The sequence below is a fragment of the Poecile atricapillus genome, chromosome 14 (genome assembly GCF_030490865.1).
Source record: "Poecile atricapillus isolate bPoeAtr1 chromosome 14, bPoeAtr1.hap1, whole genome shotgun sequence".
Classification (NCBI taxonomy): domain Eukaryota; kingdom Metazoa; phylum Chordata; class Aves; order Passeriformes; family Paridae; genus Poecile; species Poecile atricapillus.
Window position 1 is genome coordinate 7,684,751 of NC_081262.1, and position 26,953 is coordinate 7,711,703.

Below are 26,953 nucleotides of genomic sequence, written 5' to 3' on the forward strand. Positions count from 1 at the left end.
ATGCTCTTATCTGTGGGTCCATAACATGGCTCTGAATACTCACACCACTTCTTACAGCTGTGGGAGAATGTAGAATCCTGAAAGACAATTCTGTCCTACAGTTTTTGTGAAAACAGGCACCTAGGAGTGGGAAGAAGCCTCTGAAGTGAAAGAAGAGAATCCACAAAGAAGTGAGCCCTTATAAAAGCCCTAAAGACACTAAAAAACCAAGACCAAAATCCCAGATCAAAACTTACATGTGAGCTTCAGTCACAGTCAGAAGCCATAAAAATATACAGGGACACTGTTTCCCACTAAATGTTTACAGAATTGTTTGTTATTGGGATGTATTTTAAGAACTAGTTTGTGAAATGCAGAGCTTTATTCTAGCCAAAAAGACTGTATTTCAAATGGGCAAGAGATGCAGAAGCAAGGCAGTGGAAAGTGCTGATGACAGGACAGCAATGGAATTGCTAAGTGACACACCAGATTAGAGCTGAAATGAAGTGAGTGCCTGTTTGTGGGAGGTTTCTCTGGGAGGCTGTCCCTGTGTAATATACAGCAGCTTGTAACAAGGCTTTGCTCCCTCAGCCACGGGATTGCTGAGACCATGGTGTCATTACCTGAAGCTGTGGAAAACTTATCTTTCTCTAAGTAATGGAAGTGAAAACTCAAGGAAAGACAGAAGGCTAATGAATCCTGACTCACACACATGAGAATTTTGCCCGGGGAAATACTGAGCTGCTGCCTCTGGTGGTGCTGTTGATCCTTTCTGAGTGTGTGATTGCTTATTCATTTGCTTTTCCAAGCTAGCATCTAAGACAATATGTTCAAAGGCTTCCAGAACATAAACCAGCTCTGTGTGAGAATTCTTGCAGGATTTCTTTGGAAAATCAAAGAAGTATCATTTGTACACTAGCACAAGGTTATTCTTGGGTGAGGGGCAAAAACTCACACAGATAGAGGTTGTATTAGCTGCCCCTAGGTGTAATTGGATCCAAGAAATTCACAGAGAAATGTCTTCCATACAGTAAAACAAATACGTTTAAAAACAAATAAAACAAATGATCTGTGTTTTGTATTAAGGGGCTCAAAAACTATCATGAACTATAGAAGAATTTGCTCTGCATAATATGAAGTGGGTTGGAAAATAAACTGTGTGGGGAAATTTCAACTAGATAGGATTCTGCTGACAGAATGGGGAATGGGCAGGATGATGTGAGAGATCTGCCTGTGGCCAAGAGGAGGGAGAGTGGTTATTTAATTGCTGGTCACTGTTCTCATTTCATAGGCACTGGGGTGGCTCTATACAAGTTGGGGGAATTTTAAACCATACTAAATTTCAAGAAAGGGCAAATGCCATTTAAAATTTTTGCAGCCCTCCTTCTCATTCTTGTACTGAGTTTTGAAAACTCAGAATTCAGCTTGTGGCCTGCATTGATTTCTGTCCTAAATACCATTTTGGTTTTTTCTAATACCATTTTGCCTTTATTCAAGACATTCTGAAAATGAAGACTATTTTACATCTTTGAATTCTTTCCCATGGTTTTTATTTCCTACTACTGAAAGAGGTAAAGAAGAACACATAATGCATCAAACCCCACATAAGTTTTGTAGAACCTACTTTTTGTGGCTCAGTGTTATTCCTCTCTCGGCCCCCTTTACCACTTCATCTATTTACTGACTTCTTACAGTGATCTGGAGAGACACCAAGCATGAAAAGACAAACCATATCAACCTTTTCTTCTCAGACATTGTTTGAAAAGAGCTTGTCCACCTCCAGACACAAGACTACATTTTGTTTTCCCAGTGAAATAAAATTATTTCAAGATATGAGACATGAAAAAAGAGAAATATGTAGGCCCAAGTATTTCTTCTCTTATTTCGATTATTTTCATGACAGTTTATGAAAGGCTGAGGAGGCCAGAATATTTCTGGGTTTTGAGACACATTAGGAATGTTTTCAGATAGGAATGTAATTAGACCGGCTAAGTGAAGCCTCCAGTCTCAGCAATGCTCTTTAACCCCCACAGCAAAGTCTGCTGCCTGGCTGGGAACACTGGGACAGATCCTGATGAGCTCCTCAGGCATCACACAGGATGTGTGCTTCACCAGAGCAGCCTTGCCATCCCCTGGAATACAGGAACAGCCACATGTCTGGGAGCAGAAGTGCCCCTCTTCTGACAACATGACAAAAAGCACAGCACTGCAAAGACTGTTTTTTTCTTTCTCTTTTTCCAAATGTTTATTTACTGTGTGAGTTTAGGCAGGTTTCTCCTTGGACATGTAAAACAGATTTTCCAGCTGGGCTTTGTATACTTGCCTGCATTGATTTACATAGTATTAAATTGCAATATTTATGATTCAATTTTGCAAAGTGCTACAGTGATATTGTCATTTGGTTTTGATCCAAATACTCCAGCCATACACACTCCAGACATTCTGCCTAACCTAGGGACCGGTGGCATGCAGATACTTGAATCTAACCAGTATAAGAAAAACAAGACTTTTTCTGACTAACCAGAGTACAGGCTCTGTTAACCTGGAAACAAATGGTGACTGATTCATGTTAAATTAACATTAGAATTGTAAATGTTTTCAGGGAACCTGAAATCTGTTGCATGCAGACAGACAAAGATCACACTGTTTGGTTGTATCCTCAAGTGATTTAACATTTTAAATTCAAGCACCAACATGCTAAATTGTTGGTTCTGTATTGTACAATGAGTGATAAATTTTAGAAGGAAGTAAGAGCACCAATTCTATTCTTGATCCAAGGGATGAAATTGTAAAAGAAGTCTAAGAGAATTATGTATTAAAATCTCTGACTTCTCTTTGAAAATGCAGCCTGTGGCTGTCCTATAAGTGTAAATCTGTTCAATTTTTTTTTTCCTAAAGGCTCTGAGCTTGCGGCTTTCATGGCATCTACAATGGCAAATAAATATGAAAAGTGCTACTGTGAAATATTTATTTCATTTTATCTCATTTAAGCATATTTATCAGGGGTTTTTTTAACTGGAAACCTTATATATGGTATGAAAACTTGCCTTTTGAAATAGAAACTACCTAAGGAATCATGCTGTCATGCTTAACTTCTGAATAAAGCATGACTGCAGCATAAACTGATTTAGGAAAGGAGGGTTTGGTTTGCTTTCTAAAATTGCTGTCCAAAGCCAAAGAGGTTAACATTAGGAGATTTTGCTTAAAAGGCTTCTTCCACTTCTTCCTCCAGTAATCTTGCTTGCTTTTTCACTAGCTGGTTTTTAATGCTTCTCAGGGTAAAGCTGATTGTGTCAGAAGTTTTGCAACGCTTCCATACATCAACAACAATACAAAATTGTCTGTAACCTTTTTGGTTGGTGAGGACCTCCTGTTTGTTTAAGGGCGGAGCCTCCTAAGGATTGCAGGGGTTGCTCGCTGTGCTTTTGGAGGAGCAGTGAGCAGGGCTGAGAGCTCAGAGCCCTTCTCCTGCAGCCAGGATTCTCTTCAGCCTGGGCTCCCTTCAGCCAGGGCCTCCTTTATCCAGGGTTCCCTTCAGCCAGCGTCTCCTTCATCCAGGGCTCCCTTCAGCCAGAGCCTCCTTCATCCAGGGCTCCCTTCAGCCAGGGCCTCCTTCATCCAGGGCTCCCTTCATCCAGGGCTCCCTTCAGCCTGGGCTCCCTTCAGCCAGAGCTCCCTTCAGCCTGGGCTCCCTTCAGCCAGAGCTCCCTTCATCCAGGGCTCCCTTCAGCCTGGGCTCCCTTCATCCAGGGCTCCCTTCAGCCAGAGCTCCCTTCAGCCAGGGCTCCCCTCAGCCAGAGCTCCCTTCAGCCAGGGTCTCCTTCATCCAGGGCTCCCTTCATCCAGGGCTCCCTTCAGCCAGGGCTCCCTTCAGCCAGGGCTCCCTTCAGCCAGGGCCTCCTTCATCCAGGGCTCCCTTCATCCAGGGCTCCCTTCAGCCAGGGCTCCCTTCAGCCAGGGCCTCCTTCAGCCAGGGCTCCCTTCATCCAGGATTCTCTTCAGCCTGGGCTCCCTTCAGCCAGGGCTCCCTTCATCCAGGGTCTCCTTCATCCAGGGCTCCCTTCAGCCAGAGCTCCCTTCAGCCAAGGCTCCCTGCAGCCAGGGCTCCCTTCATCCAGGGCTCCCTTCAGCCAGAGCTCCCTTCATCCAGGGCTCCCTTCAGCCAGAGCTCCCTTCATCCAGGGCTCCCTTCAGCCAGGGCTCCCTTCAGCCAGGGTCTCCTTCAGCCAAGGCTCCCTTCAGCCAGAGCTCCCTTCAGCCAAGGCTCCCTTCAGCCAGGGCTCCCTTCATCCAGGGCTCCCCTCAGCCTGCTCAGGGGTGCTTTGCTGCTGGAGGGCTGCACACAGGGACGCTGCCCTGGCTGCTGCACACAGAGGGAACCTGGGGCAGGACAGAGTTCACCGTCTTCTGCAGGGGCGTTGGCATCTAAAAAGCCTGTTTGGTTTTCCTTCAGGTGTCAATTTACCTTAACCAACGTTGACTGAAAAAGCTCTGCTATTCCTGACCACATTTATTTGTAATAACTGTTCTTAGCATGAACATAATTGAATTTTCTTCTCACATGTCGCTGTTGGCATTCTTCTGTGCGCTCAGTTTTGTTCTCAATTTTAATACTTTTGATTGATATTTTTGTTTCTTTTTGTATACTGCTGGTTATAACTCTTATACATATGTCTGAATCAGCTACAGATGAGCTGCAAATACCAGATGTGATAACACAGGAAGCTACATGAGAACACAGAGAACTAAATTCATTGTCTGAACATGTAATTAACATGTGGTTTTAGTGCTGAAATAAACTTGCAATTTTATGCCTTTCAACTGCCATCATACTAGATTTATACTATTATTTCTCAACATGAAGAAAGGCCTACAGGCTTTTTGAATGGCACTGGTTAAATTAAAAAAAATAAGTCCCAGTGATGTAATAGCTATTTTTTGCCTAATTTATTTTTATTTGATCTGTTTCTTAACTGCTTTAATTTGAAAGGATTTTCAGTAATTTTTCTGCATGGAAGTTGATTTTTTTTCTTTCCAAAATGGTTCTGGCATAAGTTGTTTCTATTAGAAAGTTATCTTTTCTACTTTTTTCTCAGGAGGAAAAAAAGAATGAAGTAATTTCATTGCTATACTTATACATATGGAGTTCTGGATTTTTCTTCTCCTTTTCTTCTTTTCCTGTCTTCCTCTTTTGAGACTCTATGGCATTTGTATCATTAAACTCTTGAGCATGGTTGCCAGAGATTTCCAAACCAGAGATGTGTGTCAAACTGAAAGGAACTCGTGTTGCCTGGCAATTCCCAAACTTGCCCTGTCAGAAGAAAATGAGTTTCTTCGGGTTTTCCTGCAGCTTGGGCCAAGTCCAAGGCAGAGCAGAAGTGGTGCCTGCTCTGAGCAGAGCCCTCACGTAAGGCAGCAGCATCAGTGACTGACAGCCAGCCCAGGAAGAATTGGAAATGCAGCTCCCTGCCATGAATAGTTAATAGTGACACACCAGCCTGCAGCCACAGAGCAGTGTACAGCTCCTCTCTCCCCTTTTCTCCAGGAATTGCAATCCTATCAATTGCTGGTGAGAGTGAGCAGCAGCAGTACTGAGCAGCAGCTCTGCCTCCTCCCCTGTGGCAGGGCCCTGGCTGCTCTCCACAGTAGCACCTTCCATAGCCTAGAAAGCTTTGCAAACCTTCCCACTTCAAAAACTACCTGTTGTACTTCATATTTTCCTTGGAATGGAACCAAATTATATCTTTGTAGGGATTTTTTTTTTTTTAATGCAGCAGTATCTTAACTACTACATATCAGAAGTTTTTTTCAGCTTCTCTTTTCCCCTTATTCTTCTTCAAATAAGCTGTTGGGGAAGGACTTTAGCAGAAATTAACTGTGCATTGCAAATCATGTTCCTGCTCTTTCTCCCTCCATGTCTCAAGCTCTTTGTTATTATAGTATGAATGTGTATGAATAAAGCAATGGTCTCTGTGACGTTTATGTGTGCAATTTCTTAAAAACACATTTACTGTCTTTAGAGCCCCTTTTGCAGAACCAAAATAGCAGACAGATAATTGCTGCTATTTATATGATATTGTTAATAATCTCCTATCAGTTGTCTTACTATCTTTTCTGTTCATAGGTAATCCTGAAGAACCCTGCACTCTGCTTTTGACATATATCCATGTACAAAGCTGAAAGGTCTTAAAAAGTGGTATCCCATGTTGAACACAGGTATGAAACTCTTCCTGCAAAGATATTGTCATACATTGCCTACAAAGCTAACAGTCCAGAGGGAAAAATGGGTGGAGTATGTTAAGAGCAAGGAGTGCAATGTGTAGGCTCCATGGTGGGAACTGGTAAAAGCCACACTTCAGATTAAATCTAGATTTGAGTTGGGATGCCACAGTTTATTTATCTGCAAATATTCACAGTTGTTTTCATACCTTTAGGATAAATCACTACGCTTAAATAATTGATAAAAAAATTTGCATTGCAGAATGAGAAGTATGTTTATATTGCAAAATAAAATAGTTACAGAGAGAGATGTTTAGGAAGGGCTGCAAGTGAAAATACTCAGCATTGTTAGGCTTCGTCATCGCATGACCTGAGTCTTGTTTTTATTGGCTCACTTTTATTGCCTGAGCATAAAGTTTCACTCATGTCTTCACATCACTTAATGTGTAAAAAAATCTCATGCATAATTCATCAGCATTTCATAAAGTACGTTGGAATAACCCATGCTTGATTTAGATTTACTTGTTTTCTTGGGGCCGCCACTGATCCCCATGGATGGAAATCAACCTGGTTACTGTAAGCTAGTTTCCTCTGAAGGCTCTACTTTCAAGGCCAAAAGCAAGCAAAAGACAACAAAACCCCCATTCTCTAGCAGTCAGCTGGGTTTCTGGTACTCTTATTTTAGATCTCTCCATTATGTCTCATAAAAATGAGAAAATAAATTTTTGTTTCATTTTGATTCATTATCACATAATAAAGATCTTTAAAATCAATTAGTTTCCAGAAAACCAGCCTAATTTTCAGTGAAAGGGTATGAGTTCTCTATGGTGCATAACTGATAGAATGTGGATTGGTGTTTATAAGTTGAACTTTTATGAATGATTGGTGACGATTTAGTTTTCTCTATTTTAATGTGCTGCTAACAAAAAAAAAGAGGCTCTTCCTCTGTGGTAGGGAGAACAGGTATCAAGAACAAGAACTTGGATGCACAGATTTGAATTTGCTCTTTTGTCATGAAGAATAGGTTAAAATTTAATAAATTCTTATGAATATTTTTCAGCCGTTACAAAACCAGGGAATGGGCCAAGTTCAGAGAAACCAATTACTAGGTGTGAGTCCAACCCACAGAACTAAAAGTTGAAAGTTTAAACCTAAACTAAATACACTTCATGGTCAGATTTCCTTTCTATCACAAGTTCAGGGTGTTGCTAAAATCTAAGAAAAGAGCCAACATAGATGGCTGTGTTTAAGAGAATCCTATTTTGGTCCTAAACTGTTTCTTTTAAAAGAAAGACTATTTGCAGTTTCCTTCCACCTGCCATGATGTTGCTTCTGCCAAGACCAACATATCCCCAAAGTTCACAAATCTGTCTGTTTGCCGAAGGATGGAATGGGCAATGGCTGCTTGGAAGTCTGAATGCTTAGAGCACAATTCCCCATCCTCAGAAAGAATATCCTCCTGTAGATTTTACAGTAAAATATTGTTTTTTTAAAAAGCCAAAAAAGAATGTCAGCAAAGCAGATTATTTAGTTCAAAATACTGAGGCTCTGCACAAATGCCATATTTATAATTAAAACATGAGTACTTCACTGGAAGGAGAAATGAGTGTTCCAGATGATAAAACAGGAAAATATTTTGATCAAGATTCTCCAAGCATTTAATATTTACCTATGACAGTGTGCCTGTGGGTATCAGAAACCAATTGGATAAGCAGCAGAGAAAATAATTAAATTATTTAGTGGAAGCAAGAAAAAGTCTTGTAATTTCATCTGCATGCACTGGGCAGGCTGTGAAATTTGCTGGGTTTCATGAGAAGACGTGAGTGAAACATGAAATGCTCTGCTTGCTCTGGCTGGGGAATGGGAAGGCTGAGAGGAGGTGCTGGCAGGGGGATTGGTAAAGCAAGGCTTGCTCCTGAGTGCTGCTCGGCTTTTCTCTTCTGCCTGAAGTAGAAGTGAGGATTAAAATATGAAAGACTTCCTTAACAAATGAACACTCTAAAGCTTCAAATTCTCTAGCCACACTGGGCTGAGTAAATAATAATAATAAAGACACCCAGCTTTTATGTCACACTTCCTCGAGCCAGATCTGTAGTTGCAGTGTTGAATTGGGCAGATCGCCTAGTCGAGCATTATTTATGACACAGTACATACCTCTGGATATATGAAATAATTATCTGAATCACCCTCTGGATATTACAAGTGATGCTTTAATCTGTGCTTCCCTGTCAGTTTTTCGTGATGTTAAATCCAGTGAGATACTCCTATGTTCCAGATTTTTTTGATCCATCTTTGTGTAACTGCTTATGGAAGTGGTAACTAAAAATTTATTTTGTCTTTGAAAAGAAAGCACAATTCCTTTTCAAGCCTTCCAAAGAAACATGACTATTTACCTCTCAGTGTAACTGTTTGATTGGTATAGGAAAGTAAATTAATACAAACATATCGTGTCAAATAAATTTGTAGTTCTGCTTTTTTCTAAAAGTAGACTGTATCAACCCTGTGAATGCATGGCAGGCATGTTGTGTGTTTCATTTTTTCCAATTACAGTGTTTCTTTCCAGGCCAGAGCACAATGAACTACAGGGAATGGTATAGAGTCTCATGGTGAGAGTCAGATCTTGTACCAGCACAGAGTTACAGTCATTTCTATGGAAATTGAAGGTCTGAAGCTTGGGAGAAGGCAGCAACAAATTTCCCATCAGACAAGAAGATGGTTCAAAGATAAGAGCCCAGAGCTAACCTTAGGGTGATGTTCCCTTTGGATCCTTCTCTGTGCACACAGGACACAGGACCAGGTCAGTTTGCTCATACACTTCACCTTTCTGGGGGAGTTGTTGCCTGGGTACACTTGTGGCCACACTACTTTCTGCAGGGACCTAACCAGGAGATATTTATTCTCTGAGTGTCATATTTGCAGAATCTCACTTTGCAGTTTTGCAACAGCAAGCAGAGCTGGATCACAGTCTAATGTTTCCTCTGGGATCAAAGAACTGTGCAGCTTCAAGAAATGCTGGGAGCTGTAGACTCAAAGATGCGATGGTGGGTCTGCTGCCAATTATATCCTCCTAGCTTCACTATATCAAATCAATTAGATCTGATTTAATCCCACAGGAGACTAACAACTCCCAGCACCAGGGAAGGCTTTCTGGGTCTGCATTTCAGGAAGGAATGCTGTCCACTGTATTTTTATTTCTTTTTTTCTTGACAATGCCCAGTCAGATCCTCAAATGTTTGTGTGTCTGTGTGTGTGTGAGTGAGAAGGGAAGAAGAAAATTTATGAAAGAAATAGAAAATCATGTTAAACTGTAGAAATATTTGTATTCTCAATTTTTACTTGCATGTCTGTGAACCTCTCCAGCAGCTGAGTGACCATTTCCCCGGTCCAGGATTTAGAAGTTGGGTTTGGGGTATTTTTCCATTTCTGCAAGAAGGTCTAAAGATATTTAGTGACTTTGCACTCCCTGAAACTCAGGAAAGAAAATTAACTGTTACTGAGCAGGGCTTGCAGAACAGTGTGACTGAATAAATAACAAATAACTCAGGATAATGAGGCCAGTTTGAGCTCTAGGAAACTCTTAAGCATCAGGATGGACTACAACTCTTAGAGCTTAGCAGAGTGGAATTTGAATTTGGACTGTTCATGCTTTCCAAATGAATGTCCAAATGATGTGCATAAAAATTTGTGATGAGCTACCTTTGGATGTCCTGGGACTTTAATTTCATGAAGGTGTTCAGCTACAAGATCTCCATCCACTTGTAGCTTTGGGCATGTCAGTATTGCTTAAGTGAGCAATAACCATTTAAGCATGGAGTAAAAACATGGTTGATGAACTGGAAATAAGAATAATTTATGCAGAAAAACCTCTTTCTGCACTTTTCACATAAATAATCAAATACTGTAAAAACACTGAAGGAAATCAGGATCATGTAGTCTCAGGTGACCAAAAAATTGGAATTTCTAAATACTGGGTGTTTATTGCCACATGACATTCTGGACACTTCTGCTGGAACTGGTCTTGGAGCTTGTTAACCCTTTTCCTTCAGACAGACTCTCACATTCTGAGGTGGGAAAAATTTGGCACTGCTGAAAAGAGATTCTGTGGATTGAAAATGGAAAATAATGGATGAACAAAGTGTACCTAACAATAAGTAGATCAGTCAGACAGGTAGGTAGGCTAGAGATGCTAGGAGGTAAGTTTCTTATCTATTTGTTCAGGAAATGTATGTTCTCTATCTCATTTCCAATTGGTCCTCTGCCTTCTGCTGCTTATTCTGTGGTGGTGTGTGTGCCAAGGTAGAAGGAGAGTAAAATCCTAGTGCAGTGAGGAGAACAGTAAGCACATCTCAACTCACCAGTACATTGCTGTACTCCAGGCACTCATCTGAGAATATAAAATAAGCACAGAATGTCCTCATGTCATTCAGAGATGTAAATGCCAGCAGGCAGAAAGGGGAAAAGGTGAATTTGGTCAACAGCCATGGTCAACACTTAAGGAATTCTGGAGGCTGCAACAAATAAGGAATTCCTAACAAGAAATGAGGAAAACATCCTCTTCCATTGAGTGTAAAAGGGTCTGGTTGTGCACTTTAAGCTTGTTCAAGTAAAAATACTTAGCTTTTTAAATAAAATGCATCCACATCAGTCTTTTCAACTCTCTCCTCCCCTGTGGTGCTGAATCAGACACTGCAATGCACACACTGCACTGCACACATGCATGAACAGTCCAATGTCCAACCACACTCTGCTAAGCTCTGTCACTTGGAGTCTGGGGTGTAGCTTTCAAATTGCTTCCTGGGGATCAGCTTGCTCTCACTACCAAGGTATGGGTCATTCTTACTCAGTAGCACAATGCAAATTAGTAGCATGGGCACTGTTGTCTCTTGATTTCACAAGCACTTGAATCTTTACTGAAGTTAATGGAGAACCTGAACATGATCAAAACAGAGATTAATGTGACTTGCTACTTTTCCATAAACTGAATTTTCACAGGAGACAGTCACCAAGGAACAAGTAGCTTACTTCTAAAATTAGCCAATTTTTTAGGACATCTGTAGTTCAGAAGAAAGCAGCTGTGTATAAATTAATTTAATACTGCCTCTGGTAAAGCTTCACTTTTTCAGTTATCTAAACTTCTTACCACTTATAGCCACATTCTGATGAGGGATATTAATGTACTACAGCTACAGTTGCTACAAAACATTAGAAATGCTTCTTCCTCCACCCCCTTATTAAAGAAAAGGGTTAAGCACAGTGGAATACACCCAAACAATGGGATCATGCAGAGTAAGAGGCACATGAATGAATGTGGTTTGCCTCAAATGCATGGAGAAATATAGACCACATCCCTTATTAATTTTTTCTTGTGGCAAATGAATTCACCCTCAAGCCACTATCAATGAATGCAAAAGGGAATGGACTACACACACACATTAATCTGCTGTGGGGATCCATAAATACAAGTCTGAATGTTGGCAGGCAAAAAATGCCTTTGCCCTGTGACATGAGGTCAGGATGAACTCAGTCTATGTCTGGTTGTTCGAAAGATGTTGTCAGGTTAAATTTGTATTGGTGGGCTTGATATGAGCCATCTCCTCTTTCCTGTCAGAGCTCTGTGAAAGCCAGCATGAACCCTGCAGTCTGGAGAGCTGGATGTCACATGGTCACAGACCTAAGCCTGGCTGGCATCATGGAAAAACCACTCTGTGACCATAGGATGTACTCAGGAGGTACTCTTGGGAGGAATCAGGGCCTTGAGAGTCTGAAAATGGTTGAAAACTCATTTAGTTCTTATTCCGTAAGTCCAAACAGAAGATGTGAATGTGCAACAGTTTCAAAACCTCCTTTTGTTTTCTGCTGAGAAGTTTGGATCATGATGCAGCACTTTTATACTTTTGAAAATTAACTTGCATCTAAAACTTGGCCAGTGTGGTCTGGGACCAGTGTATCTGTGGGGGCAAAAAAGAGAGAAAGGATAGGAAGAATATAGGAAAAGCATGGGAAGACGGTGCAATCCCCCTGGAAGAAAATGTCCCTGAAAGTTATGTTTAATTTAGTTTAAGATTCTGAGAGGCATTATACAACTTCTGGAGCTGAAGTGCACAATCTTTCAAGGTTGATTTAATAGTATGGTTATAATCTAACTGCTTTAAAAACTTGTACTCAGACACACAAGAAATATCTAAGTTCTAATTTCATAATTTTTTTGAAAGGTACATTCAGTGGCTCTTGGGCAGATGAGAGAAGTTTCTTAGAGTGTTTCATCTCTCATTTTCTTATGCTTAAATACCTTTCAACTTTGATGATTGGCTTGACCTAAATTGACATCTGAAAAAGAGGCTCAATATCAGTGCACAAATCTGTGATAATCACCACATCATTACACAGCAGCACCTTTTGAAGAAAGAATTGTGAAGCTGCTTGGTATTCAGAACCCAGCAGAAAGCTATTAACCCTTGTTTTAATAAACAGATTTAAAATGCCACTTGTAGGATACAAAACCAACAAGCTAAAGTAAAACTGAACTATTTGAGATGTGGCTTTGATGTACATTTTGTTAGAGGTCTGGTATCCTGAAGTGAAGATAAAGGCATGTCAGTTTGTGATGAAAATTTTTTCTGGCATGGTGAATACTCGATTCTTAAATCAGAAAGCTCTGAGCTGTTCTGCTCTTTTTCTAGATACGTATCTCTATCAGGAAATAGGGAGAGTGGCATTACTCTGAATTTATGGGGAAATGATGTTAACATCCATATATGGAAGCTAAGCAAGTGTTAGTGGGAAAAGACCCCCAAATTCTTAATGTATTATTGTCTAGAAGGGGCTTACTGTCATTACAGGGTGTGCAGCTGGTATTTACAGCCCCTGAAAACTATTATAAGCTTAGACATTCAATATGAAAAATATTTTGAATTTTTTACTCACTATTGTCCTTTTCCCTCCCCACAACTGTATCTTTGAGGTTGTTCTCTCATTTACTTAAAATAAAACTAATCAGGCACAGAAATAAACCACCACTGGGATCTTTATTAGGAGTTTTATCATGCACTAATTGTTTGAAATCACAAGATCTCAGAACATTCCTCCAGTGACCTACTAATGTACATCTTGCAGGGAACGTGAAAACTTTTACTTCAGAACTATATGAGCGCCTTCTCTTTTTGGAAGTATTTAGCAGGTGTGTAAATCATAAGCTGATGTTTTTCTGTCTCGTTTGTGTAGGAATTGTGGGAAATACACACCACAATGCATACGTAGGCATATTACAGGATATCTCAGGTGGGAAGGGACCCACAGGACCATCAAGTCCAACTCCCTGTTCCTTGCAGGTTCAAGGCATAAAGAGCTGGGGCTGAACACTGTGTGTACAACACAGGTGAAACTTACTGAGAAATGTCCTGCAGAGGCATGGGGTGGTTTTGTGTGCATGTATGAGCTCACATTATATCATAACCAGTTCTTGCATGTAGTTTTCTTATCCCTTTATTGCAGTCCTCATCTTAATTTTTGTTGCATTTACAACTAATGTGATATTCCATATTAAATTCTACCATGGGATATTCAATATGAAATTCTGTCATGAAATATTGCAGATGAGCAAGACCTTGTTTTCAACTTTGAGGCAGAATGTCAGCTGCCAGCAGCAAGTGCAACATGCTGAGCTAAAGAAGAAGTCATGCGTCGCGTCGCTTACTTACCGACTGCCTTTAGAGACGCGTACTTGTTAAGTTCTTTGCCTGGGGGCTGCTGCTCATATGGGTTTGTGATCTGTCCCAGGCTGGGATATGAATGTTGATGTGCCATCTGAGGAAGGAGGGGAGATGTTGGCATGACATTATTCATCTGTGGTGGATCTGTATTAAAAAAAAAATCAACAAGCATTAAGTAAAAAGTAAATTAGTCTTAAGGTTTTCACGTCATTATTGATAGATTAGACAGAATATGCCCTGAGATTTACTGCAATAAAACTGTGTTTATTACAAAGTAGGAGTTTGAGTACAGCAGACCTGTATTGTGAACAGTTAATGGTATGATTAAAAGCTGACAAGTAATTATGGAAACACACAATAATTTTTGTATAAAAAGATCTTTGAACTAAAAAATAGGTTTTCAAAACAATTGAACACCGACAATACTGAATTTGCTGCAGCATTAAGATACAAAGCAAAACATGGAGTTTGTTCCAAGTTAGGCTGAATACAGGGCAGTAGAGTGGTTCTCTGCAGTAAAAGAGCCAGACTCATTTAAATTGGCTCAGGCTGCTGCACATTCACAGTTACATTGCTTTTAAAACCAGGAGCAGCTTTGTTATTTGCCCAGCATTATGTTGTGTTCTGTAGAAGCATCACAGTGTAAAATGTGCTTTTTTGCCTCATGACTATCATTAGATGATTTCCTCAAAGCACATACTTCGTCCTTACGTTTTCTCCTCTCCTCTGACATTGGGTATTGTAACATCATACCAAGATCATGTTTTCTGTAGCAGACATAGATAAAAACAGGAGCTAAGCACTGCTTATATACAGCTTTATGCCACCGATCACCTATATCCTTTCTGAAATTGATTTGTTCCTTTATAGTACAGAATACAGCCTGTATACTTTGCTTACTAATATAAAATTTATTTGTTGTTTCTAGTGTTCAGTTCCAGCCTCTAAAACATAATTTTATGCTGTACTCAATTTGAAAACCTAAATTTCAACTGATTTCAACATGGTCAGTGTATCTTTTTTGCTGAGTCTTTCTCTAGGCTATGTACTTTGAGATATTTGGAGTTGAGTGGCAATTCTAGAACCTTCTCATGGCTTCTGCAATCACAGACAAGCACATTTTTCTCCTGCAGTGAGACCATGGCGCTGTCTTGGTGACAATACAGTAACTCCCACAGCATTAAGCACAGCGTAGAGATCATGTAGACAGAAAGCTGGTCAGTTATGGGAAAGGCGCTTTATTGTGATGGATGGATTGGAGCATTCTCCAAGTGCCCACAGGATCTGGCTGGAGCCAAATATCCCTGCAGTTTGCCAGGATTTTAAGGGAATTGAGCCACCTGGCTTTCCACAGCTCATTAATAAGCAGGAGCTCTGAAGTCAGTTAACAGATTTACTGCTGGGAGAGAAAAAAACCCAAAGGTGTTTTTCAACTTCTCCCCTGTCTCTGGTGCTGGGTGCAGCCTCTGCTCTCACTGGGGCTGCCCCTGCCTGTGCAGAGCTCTTTCCACCCCATAAAACTGTGCCTAAGCTGGGAGGGGACCCTGAGGTAATGGGACAAAAATGGTACCAGTGCTATCATCTAATAAAAGGATGATTCTTCTTGCTGTTACTGGTTCTTAATGAGGAAGAACTGAAAATGAGAAACTTTTCTGTTTCAGAATTCCCAAAAACTATTGGAACACCTTTTGAGTCTTTTTTGATAGTTTACCTTAAAAGGGTAAGTTGGTTAAGTCAGCAATTTCACAGAAACAGTTGTTATTTTAAGGAACTGTTATTTTGTAGTAAGTAAAAATTCTCAGTATGTTTCTGTTCAGTTCTAGTACTGGCATCTCTGAGACAACTGAGTGACTCTTAGAACAGGAGTTTCCACAATCCTATGCCATTCCCATTCCATCTCTAGAGTACAGCTGAGGGAAACCTCTTAATGGAATGGTTTGAACCAATGAACAGCTGACCACTCTTTCCAAACCATCCATACCTTCCAAATATCCCTCTCCTCTGGCTGCATCTGTGAGTACACTTTGAGCAGGAATGCCAGCACAGCTGTATTTCAGTAAAGGACAGCACTGAAGGTACCGGTATGGGTGGGACTTTCACTGTAAGGAAAGCGTCAACCTTTTAACCCTACAGTCATTAATTTTTCTTTTGAGTAGAGCTAAATCAGTACTTCATGGATGTTACTATTATGAAGTTCCCTTGTGGCAATTATTATTCATTATGTCAAAACATCATGACTTCACTGCATTAAAAATATTATGACCACCACAGTCATTGCTGAAATGACTTCCAGCCATGGAGACTTGTGAAAATGATGTAAATCAGGTGTAGCTAACTAGGACTGGTTTCTGTATGTGTTTCTTAGACATACCAGTTTTATTCAGTCATCTCTCTAAACACAATGGAGAAAGTTACCCCAGGAATGTACTGGGGAAGATGAATGAGGTGAACTTGGGCTTTTTCCTGGTGTTCAGTGACAGACTGTTGATTCTCAGTTGCTGGGTTACTGATGGCTCTGAGGTTTGCTCTCCTGAGTGTTTACAAAGATGTGAAGAAATGTTTTCAATATCTAGATCTTCTCTGACTTCTCTCCTGTCTTGTTAAAAGCCCAGAACTCTTAAAAATTATGGTTTCAAATTAGACAGTCATTCTTATACAGCCACACAGTGCCCCTCACTCACAGCCAGATGCTTACACAAGACTGTCATCACATAGAAGACAGCTCAAATTACTAATTCAGTTGGCCATTTGCACAAAGGGAATTAAGCAAAAGGCCACCTCTGGCAACGTGCATTTAACCATATTGAAGAATGATTCATGTTTATAAAGAGCTCCTAAGGCCTACTCCTAGGCCCTACAAGAGAAATCTCAGCTTGATAAATACATCTGTCTAAATCTGAATCAAACTAAATTTTAGTCTAACTGGCCATTGCTGGTGAATGCTCTGTGTGTGTTCACAAGCTCACGAATGTGTGTGATCTGATCCCTTAGCTTTGGTTTTTTGAAATAAGTGAGCAAACCGGACACTTATGTCATCTTATACTTAACACTCCTTCAGTCTCAGCAATAGTGAATAGGGATTCCCCCAGGAAATAGGACATTTGTCTACAACTACTTCACAAGATGTTAGTGTGAAATCTGAGATATTTTTTTTCTGAAGTTGGAAAATATAGTGAGTGTTATATTTCAGGGAGGAAATAATAATCATTTGGATTCTTCAAAATATTTAGTGATACAAAGGATTGGTTTCAATAGGAAGAAAGTTTAACCACAAAAATCCCTATCAGCTTTATGAGTGACCCCTTGTGCCAAGTGAAATCCTTTATAAATATAAACTGAAAGTTCTGTGATTGGTATTTGCAAATAGCTGCTTCACTGAATGGTGACAACTTTAATCCAAAAGCTGTGGCTGTGCTCACAGATTATTTTTGGCAATGTGACACTGGTGTTGTCCACCACAGTATTCCATACAACCAGCTGCACTGTGCCCCTGCCAAGTTATGTATTTATTTTTAAAAAGCAGAGAGTATGAAAACCACAAAGACTCAAAAAACTGTTTGTGACAGCTTCTAGCATGAATAATCAGACCTGATTAGCAATGGTGATATTGTAAAAAACCTGCAATATTCCCAACCTATCTTGTTTTCTACTGAAGCGAGGAAATGCAATGCCAGCCTGCTCACTAACCTTCCGAGACTTTGAGGGGCTGTTGTGGACAAAGTGTTTGTGGTTTGCTCTCTGTCTTCCTGTTACCAGCCCAAAAGGAAGAGTTTGAAATATGTTGGAGCTCACCACACACAAGTTAGATGCCTGATGGGCAGAAAATGAGACAGGGTAAAAAGGAAAAATGAAAAATTTCTTTTTATGCTGGAGTGGTTTTGACTGTAATTCCCTTAAGACTTCTAGGTATAGAAAAGCTGTTGGGAGACACATGGAGAAGAAAATAACTGGAATGAAGCTGCACCAAAACCAGTTTATAGCTAGAGAAAGAGGGGTTTATATCACAGCCACCAACAGTGAGCCTTTGGAAATGTCTGAGGCCTTGGCTTCTGGTCACATTCCCAGTCGCTGACACATACTGATCATTACCTTATCTCTTTCCTACCTTAACCTATATCTCAGCAATTGAAGATATTACAGTTAATGTTTACTGCATTTTTCAGGTGAAAATGCTTTTTGGCACTTTCAGGCATCTCTGATTATGAATTTTGGAGTTAGTTTAGTGTGAATCACATGGCAATAGTGTTATTGGTCACTGTAATTATTCTGCAGTCTGTAAAATTAAGATGGTGTAATATCTGATTTACTTACTTAATTCAGGAACCAAGAAATGGGCATGTCAGCAAGTATAAAATACAAATAAGAACTCAATGTAATACCAGTCATAGTCCCACATATGGACAGGGTAAGACAAGGAAAAAGCCTCAAAGCTGAGTGGTTTGATTTCTGCATTTGCTATAGGTTACATTGTGTGTTCACCTAGTTCGATTAATCTTGTCAAGAAGCTGCCAGAGCTATGGGAGACTCAGGGTTAGAGGAAGGGCTGTGAGGAGGCTGCAGCAATAATGAGCTTGTTCACTGCCTCAGAGCCAAGAGCCTGCCATGGACATCCCTTGAGCTCAGCCACTTCCCTCCTCCTCTTCAGGCATGGGAGAGTGAAACCTGCTCTGCAGAGTGGCCTGGGGATTCATTCCTTTCTGTACAATGAAGTCAATGATTCAGTGCTTGAGGAAAGGGAAAATGAACTCCATAGGCACAGAATGGAATCTATTAGGAAATGAGTGGTTACAGACATCAGGAAAAGCACAAATGAGAAAGGCAATGCAGTAACAAAACAGGAGAGGGTGGGGGGAGGCAGGAAAGCAGAATGAGATTTTGCTATAAAAGCCACCTGCAGACACACATACAAAAGAAATGAGAACAAGACAGACAAAAGAAGTCTGGGAAGTCAAAGGGGAAAAAAGAGAAAATTCAGAGCAAAATATAATAATAGCTGAGCATTTTCAGATACTCATGAGAAAAAGATATGCCCTGAACTAACTAAAATTGAAAATAACAGCTATGAAAACAGGAGAGAGCTGAGTGATTAGAGAATATCAGTACAAAATTGCTCCCCTCCCATCCTTAACTACACTTACGTAAGAAGCATATTTGATTCTTTGTTCTTCAGTGTAATATACTTAATTAGAAGACCAGCTCATCCAGCATTGTGAATCCATACTCGTATTCCTACAAACTTCACCAAGAGATGCTGCAAGACCTGTTTCAGAAAAATCCCACATAGGGATCTGTAGGATTTCAACAACTAGACTATGGCTGTAAAGTAATTCCTTTCAGTTTCTTCCTGGATAATAAGACTGCTGTCCATTCAGGACTCTGGACTGAGCCTCCTGTTGGAGTGACACTCAAACCTTTGCCCTATGTATTTGCTCTTTCCTCTCTGTAAGTTGTCCCACTGCAATTGAACTGACCCCAACAAAGGTTTTGTGTTTGTGCATTTTCTTACACCTTTGTAACTTTAGTATTTTGTGTCTCTGTAGATATTGCGATGCCACTGTCATTGTCTTTATTTACATTCTTTACCCTTTCCTTCAGATTTGCATTAGATGTTGTATTTTAAAGGATGTTCTTATTCACACCCAGCCCATACAAGGGTTTGTTCTGCAGAAGGTGTTGCATCAAAAGGAGGGTGCTATGCCCATGAGACAGTGCCCTGTTTGTGCACACACAGACACCCCTGCCGTGTGTGGTCCCAGCAGCTGAACAGCCGCTCTGCCCACACAAAATGTGTGAAAGGAGGCTGCAGGAGCCCCAGTGGTGCTGATATGCAAAACAGCCTCTGAGAGAGGTGTATGCTTATCCCTTACTCTAGGGGTTATTCCCAAAAACAGCAAAACAGGTTATGCCCAAAAACTTATAAACTTGAACCCTTTTGTTTATGTTTGCTGTTAAAAATATCCATTGCCTTTTCTCCACATAGCTGAAAAAGGCTATTTCAGCTCTTAACAAATTAATGGCATTCTGCTGCAACATTCTTCACAGTCTAGTAAAAATCCTAAACTGAAAAGTGTTCCTTTCATCTAATCTTAATTTCTCTGCCCTGCAATTTAAGTGATTTTGTATTTTTGGAAGAATAGATACTTGCAATCCAACTTCTTTATAATTCATAATTTTAAAAGCTTTTTTACCACTTTTAAAATATTTCTCCTTTCTCTGAATTAATAATTTCACTACTTTCAATCTTTCCAATCTTTGATCATTACTGCTGCCTTTTCTCAACTCTTGTGGTCTTGCAATGCAACTTCTGGAATGAGGTTCTACCCTCAGCAATGCACAGAGCTGAGTTCTGTATATAATGCTGTTATAAGTCATCCCTATATATCTTTATCCCTTAAGGTCTGCAGACTTTTTTGTTTTCTCATCAGTGATGCATAAGTCATGTGAATAGGTGTCTTGTCCCTAAATGTGATAGCTCTGAAACATTACATATTTTTCATGGCAATTTATGCTAGTCAATGATCTGTTCTGTCTTTGCACCATATCACAAAAACACTCATGTAACACAGACAACCTACCCATCTAATCACAATCACAGAAAAGATCTGAGATGATTGGGATGGCATTTCATCCAGCAAAAAGTAATGTTTCAGTTAATGGAAGTGACAGTCTATAGCGTAAATGCGTGTAACCAAACATACTGACTTATGCCTCTCCCTGTCCTAGCAAGTCACTGAAGGATTCAGTCCCATCGTGTTGGGATTCTCCGTGGTGCCACTGAGTGCAGGAGTCTCTCAGCACACTGACCTCTGATGCTCTATGTTTCATATTCACTTCCTGCACAATTAACCTCTTGCTCTGCTGCTGTCTCCCATGGCAAAGGTTGTGTGGTCCCTCACACACAGATAACCTCAGTGGGTCTCTGAGGATGAGCTTTCCTCCTGCGTGCAGGAGATGCAGGAACACCTCCAGTTACACTGTCAGAGGGGAGGCACTGAACTCCCTCTGGCCCCGTGGTGCTGGGGCTGTGCTGGCAGCACACAGCACAGGCAGGTGAAGGACACCCACCCCTGCTGTGAGTGGCTGTGCACCAGCAGGGAGCACAGTGCTGGCTGACACCAAAGGAGAGACAGCATGGCAGCTCTTGGCACCCTGATCTCATCTGAGACACCCATGAACAAGGTTACTGTGGGTGCAGTCTTCATAAGGAAGAATTATGATAGGGAGATTGATGAGCTGATGTTCAGAGACAATGCCTTACATCTGGACATGGAAAAGAAGGTTAAGGAGCCAGGTCATAAAATCCACATTGCTCTGCCTTTGGTGCTTATCTTAGGAGGAGCTGATTTTCCTCTGGCAGAAGAGATGAACTGCAGAGATGTATCAGTGAGCTGTGTAGTGACAGCGCTGCTGTTGCTCAAGCAATGCCCCATGTCTGTTTCTAAATGTCAAAATTCCCAAGTTTCCTTCAAGTGCTGTGGAATTCTGCTGTCAGATGAAGGCAATGCTAGCTACACACACTCAATTTGGACTCTTCATTTGGACTACTTTTATCTGAAGTGAAGATGAAGGACAGCACGAATTTTACAATACAATCCTCCCCCCTCCACCCTTTAACTTTCCATCTACATCCTTCAAGCTCTTACCTAAGTGAAACTCAGAGATTGTATTTCTTATAATAATGATATAAGGGGTGGATGAATGGGTGGGAGCGGAGTTGAAACATAAAAGAAGGAAAATCAATAGCAGTGTGACCAAAGAGGTGTGAGCTCCACTGCTGTGTCCAGCCAGGGAAGAACACTCGGTGTTCCTGTAAATGGGCCTTTTTCTTACTAAATGTGCTGCTATCGCTTTATGTTTAAATCTATGGGAATTATATATATTAAATAAAAGAATATATATCTTTTTATATATATAAGATATATAATATCTTCTGTGTATATCTAAGATACATATATCATAGACAGATATAAGAATCTTATACCTGTGAGATCTTCTGAACTCTTTTTGACAGGTTGCAAATGGGGAAAGAGGCAACTGCATCTTTGTGTGTCAGTTAAAATCAAGACCTGTAGACTGAAGCTTCCCACTGTCTTCTAGATGAAGTCTGTGATGCTGTGAGGTGCTGAATTCTCTGTGGTCACAGGGATTTAGGAGATGGGGCCTTCATCATGTTTCAGGTTTGGGCTCCTTGTTTCTGGTTAGGCGCCAAGTGTGTAGGAGCAGAGTTCTGTGAAATCAGTTGGCTGTTTTACTGCCATCCAAGGAGGGTGGGAGTGGAATATCACTGGCCTTGTGACTAAACTGGCTGGAAGCCTCTCTCCTCTGCTTTTCATTTCCCCTGGACTCCATGCTGTGCCATCACACTCACATCCTTGTAATATTTTCTGAGCTCTTGCTTTGCAAAAGAGCCACAGTCTGAGGTTGGTTTTCTATGTAGACTTTCATTATGTGGCACCAAATCTCCTTTTATGAAGGTTATTTTTATGTCCTCTGGAGGTTTGCTTTTCCATCATAATTACTCACAACCTGACAGACTTATAATCCTCTGATAGGATTTGTGACATTGTAATCTTCTCTACAGCTACCCATTGTGGCTTCACAAACAGAGGATTATAACCTCTAAGGAGGCAATAAGCAGATGAACTCTGGAGATATCAGGACCCTGCTTTCATATCAATTTCCAGTGCTTGAGTTGTGGGAGGGCAGGGAGCAGTGCTGTGTTCTCACTCCTGCCCACGTTTCTGGTTTTCTTCATCTTCTTTTGCCTCAAGTAGCAGAGTTGAGAAATTAATTAAACCTACCAGTTATACATACTTTGAGCACTGCAAATATCCTTAGCTATGCAAAGTAAGAAAAGATAAATTCAGCAAATTTGACATCCACAACAGAATTTTTTTTTTGCCCAGAAGAATGTTCTTTATACTTTCCCACAAGGTAGCAGTTGTTTTACAAGTCAAACACTTCTGTACCTTTCCCCAGAAACAGAGTCTGCTAAGGAGACGTCTTCTCAGATCTGTTATTTTGACTGCTTTGTCTTTCAGTGAAATTACTTTATTTTTAGCAATTAATATACTTTTACAGAATGGGAATGTGCCTGTCATTATAATGTTATTCTAAATATTTGTATGGCTTGTTTATTGTTTTCTTTAACTGTAATGGTTTGAATACATTAAAAATTTTCTTGCTTCAGGCATCCAATTAATTTGTCTATTACCTATCCATATACCATGTAGTAACAGTTTAGAAGGAGAAGACCAGACAGTATAAAATCACAGAAGCAAACTTCATGCCTTTGTTATTTACTGTTTTGTCTAAGCAGTAAGTTAGCAGTCCCTTGCCTGTAGCTTTTGGGTAACAAATTCCCTGCAGGATTCTCACATCATTGAGGGGTAAAAGCAATTAAGAGTAAGATTTAAAGATGAGTTAAAATAGGGAGAAAGTTGCTAATTGTTGTTTCCACTCAGCCAGCAAGGTGGAGGACAATTTCTCCAGTGAATCATCTGGTTAATGTGAGACAAGAAATATTGTGCTTCAATATTTATCTCACCTGAAGCACATCCCAGTGGCATCTTCTGTCCTGACACACCTGGCCCAGCAATGGAGATGAGAGTGCTTTTTACTTTATGGCATAATCTAATTTATTCTTTTAGAGTCTCTCTAAAGAGAAAATTCTATCAGGGACTAAAGTGAAGCTGTAACATCCAGGTGTGGATCTCTCCTTTCCCAACCTGCATGTGTTGTTAATGCCAGGTTGTTTGTCTGTGTTAAGCAATCCAAAGCTCAGAGAAAAAAAGACATAAGGCCAGGGAAGAATTAGAGTTCTGGTCTAATAAATAGTCATCATTTGTTATCTTTTAAAACAGCAGAGAACAAAATTTATTGTTTATGAAGTAGGTTGCATGTTCTCCTGTTGCACAGACTCAGAGGAAATATAAATGACTGGTTTTTCAAAGGATGATGACTATTCCTTGTGCTGCAGCATTTTATGTATTTTGAAGTCTCGGCACCACAGAATATGTTTTAATTCTTCTCACATAGAATGATTATAGGTTTCAGAAATCCAGCCTTTCTGAACACATCTTTCTTGAGGTATGGTATTTCATGTCTTCTCATACGTCTCATATCTTGCAGGATGTCTACTTAATTATGCCCCCTAATATACAATTTCTTCTCTGGCATCAGCAGAGTTTTGTTGATCCATTTTTGCCTTCAACCCCCTAAAGCCCAGAAATTCTTTTATGTCAGACTGTTCTTCACAATGATTGTTCTTAAACACATTTAATAGGAATGCACCTTGTTTTTCACTGCATGATTCAGTTTTTTACAATCTTTTGAATTCCAATTTTGTCCTTCAAAATCTTTGAAACACCTTCCAGCTTGATGGTGTTCACAAATTTAATAAGTATATGTACACTGTCCCATTGTTCTCCTTATTACTGAAAATATTGGAGGCAGAATAAATCACTACGGCACTCCATTCACTGCATCCTTCCAATAAAAAATAGGAATCATTTGGGATTATACTCTGAAATCAGTTTTCAGACAATTTTGCACCAACCTTTTAGAAACAGCTTCTGAAAGCCTGTTAAAAATCAGGATTTTTTACATCTACAGCATTCCCCATGCAAAGGGCCTATTACATTGACATGAAAAGGGAATTGCTCAGGTTAAGCTCCATTTATTCCTGCGAAATCTGCATTAGTGGTTATTCATGACCATGTCCATTTTTATTCCTTTCTCCCTTCCTTTCCCTTGTCCCTTAATTCATGAATTAAATGAATACTAAATTATTTTAGTTGTGTACTGTTCTAAGGCTTGACAGCATACCTTGTTTTTGAGTGTTTTACAGAATTTCATCCATTGGGTGAATTCTCAAAGATAATCCCACATGGTGGACCTAAGTCATTTTCCCAGTGTGCAGATGAATCCTTCTGGGCCATCAAATAGAAACAAAATATAATTTTTCCAACAGCTCTTCAAACCTGCCCCTCTTTTCCTCAAGTGTGAGCCCTCCTCTGTTTTCTGATGGTGTTCTTTGTTAGTTTCTAGAAATTGTCTTGTTTTTTTTAGTGAATAGTGATGTCCTGCCTTCCAAAAGGGACAATTTGATTCTTTGAATCTTTAGATGTTAACTTTCAATAACTAAAAATACATACTTTTTTAAAAAAGTAGTATTTTGGAGCCCTATTTGTTGTCTTTTAATCGACCCCAAACCTTATCTAAGCAGGCATTTATATGAGCCACAGTGATTTGGATTGGCCCTTTATGTAGAACAACATCCTAACATTTAGCTGCTTAGTTATGATGTGTTCCACATTGTTACTGCGATAATGTCTAGAGTTGAATTATTTTCTATTTACATAATGTTGTTTTATTCAAATATATGCACAAGAGTTTCAGGGGAAAATAATTAGGCAAGACAGCATCAGACAAATAACTCCTTTTGGGAAAAAAAATGAAATCTTCAGCGGGGGAATGGCGCATTCCTAAACGTCTCTCTGAGATTTAGCCCATCTCATTTGCACTTGGCCACTGAGGTGAATCTTCAAATCTGCGAGCAAAGCAGAGCGGGTGTGTCCCGTGTGAGTGAATACAGAGCTGCTCAGTGCCCAGCTCCTGATTTTGGAAATAAATCACGTCCGAGCCTGTGGCTGGGGAATGTGGTGACCCTTGTGGGGAGGACTCGTCCCTGTGTTCCCCGGGCCTGGCAGTGCCCCCAGAGCAGCCCCGGCAGCCGCAGGCTCCGGGCACTGCTGGGGCTGCAGGTGCTCAGCCCGGAGCTCCTGCTGGGAACTCGCCACGCACCAGCTCCCTGCTCCAACACTCATTCACTCACAAGGCTTTCCTGGTGCAGCCGCTGATGACATTTCAGCAAGAGGTAAAATAACTCTGTTTCATGCTTAGGCAATAGCGACAAGAGGTAATAGAAAATGAAGAAACGGATTTTAAAATACGCTTTCCTATTTGCACCTAAAATTGTGGATTTCAGAGCCTGTGGACAAATATCTGTCCATTTTCCCCCTTGGAATTACCACCCAGGCATTTACTAGGTGATGGGACTTACACTCTATTTTTTATTTGAGTTTACATTGCAATTTTTAAAGGAAATTAATATCATATTACAAGCTACTGTTTAATTTTAATATTACAAATAAGGATCATTCAAAACTGTGCCTTCAGATAATTTGATTTTCTCTATTGATAATGTACATATCCTTTTGAAGGAAGTGTCATGTAGATAGCAGACTGAAGGAAAAGGAGGACAGAAAATCCTTCCATAATTAGGACACAGGCAACCCTGTATCAACAGGAACTTTATATTCCTATTTAACATTTCAATAATGATCCCATTTTATTTTGAACCTCCGGACTTAAAAGACAACTGTGAGAGCTGCTGCCTCTCCCCTTGTGATATTTTAGGAACCTCTTATGTGTAATTTCTATGATCAATAACATCCCTGCACATACCCTGACGTGCAGCAAAAAGATGGCCTAGTTCTATTTTTGCATTTTAATGGCCTTTTGCAGAGTGACACCTCTACTCTTAAAGAACAATGATGACTATGTTGCAATAAAAGAGAAAATCTGTCTCCTTTGGAGAAGCAAATTTCAGCAGCTTTTAAAAAACTTCCCTCACCTGAACACGTTGAAACTGTCCACCCAGTTGCAATCTTTTTTGCCAAAATGTGAATATTTTCTTCTAAGTTATCAAGATAACTGCAGTAGGCCAGGCACAGGTCCCTGTTCCTCAGGGAATGAGCCTTAATGGGCTACATGATCATGGGCATGTTACAAAGGCAAGAATAACATTGAGCTGACAGGAGGAGGAGGCAGGAAAAGCCCTCACCTGTCCAGTGGTGGAATCAGGATGGATTATTCCTGTTAAACTGGGCAGGTGGGCCTGTGGAGACTGCCCTGCTGTGAGCTGAGAGGTACCACAGGTGTCCCTGGTGGGCTGTGCCCAGGAGCACTGCAGCCAGCAGTGCAGCAGGGATTGCAGCCAGCAGCGCTGCAGGGATTGCAGCCAGCAGCGCTGCAGGGATTGC

At 40.4% G+C, this 26,953-nt stretch overlaps 1 protein-coding gene across 2 annotated transcripts in view; it reads right to left on the minus strand.

Annotated features, from left to right (window-relative positions):
• SHISA9 (shisa family member 9) overlaps nucleotides 1–26,953 on the minus strand; it is a 175,433-nt gene that overhangs the window by 4,799 nt on the left and 143,681 nt on the right. For both annotated transcript variants that reach the window (XM_058849866.1, XM_058849865.1), the window contains one exon: nucleotides 13,896–14,051. In XM_058849866.1, the coding sequence (XP_058705849.1) occupies nucleotides 13,896–14,051 (156 nt within the window). The remainder of the gene's footprint in view (nucleotides 1–13,895; nucleotides 14,052–26,953) is intronic.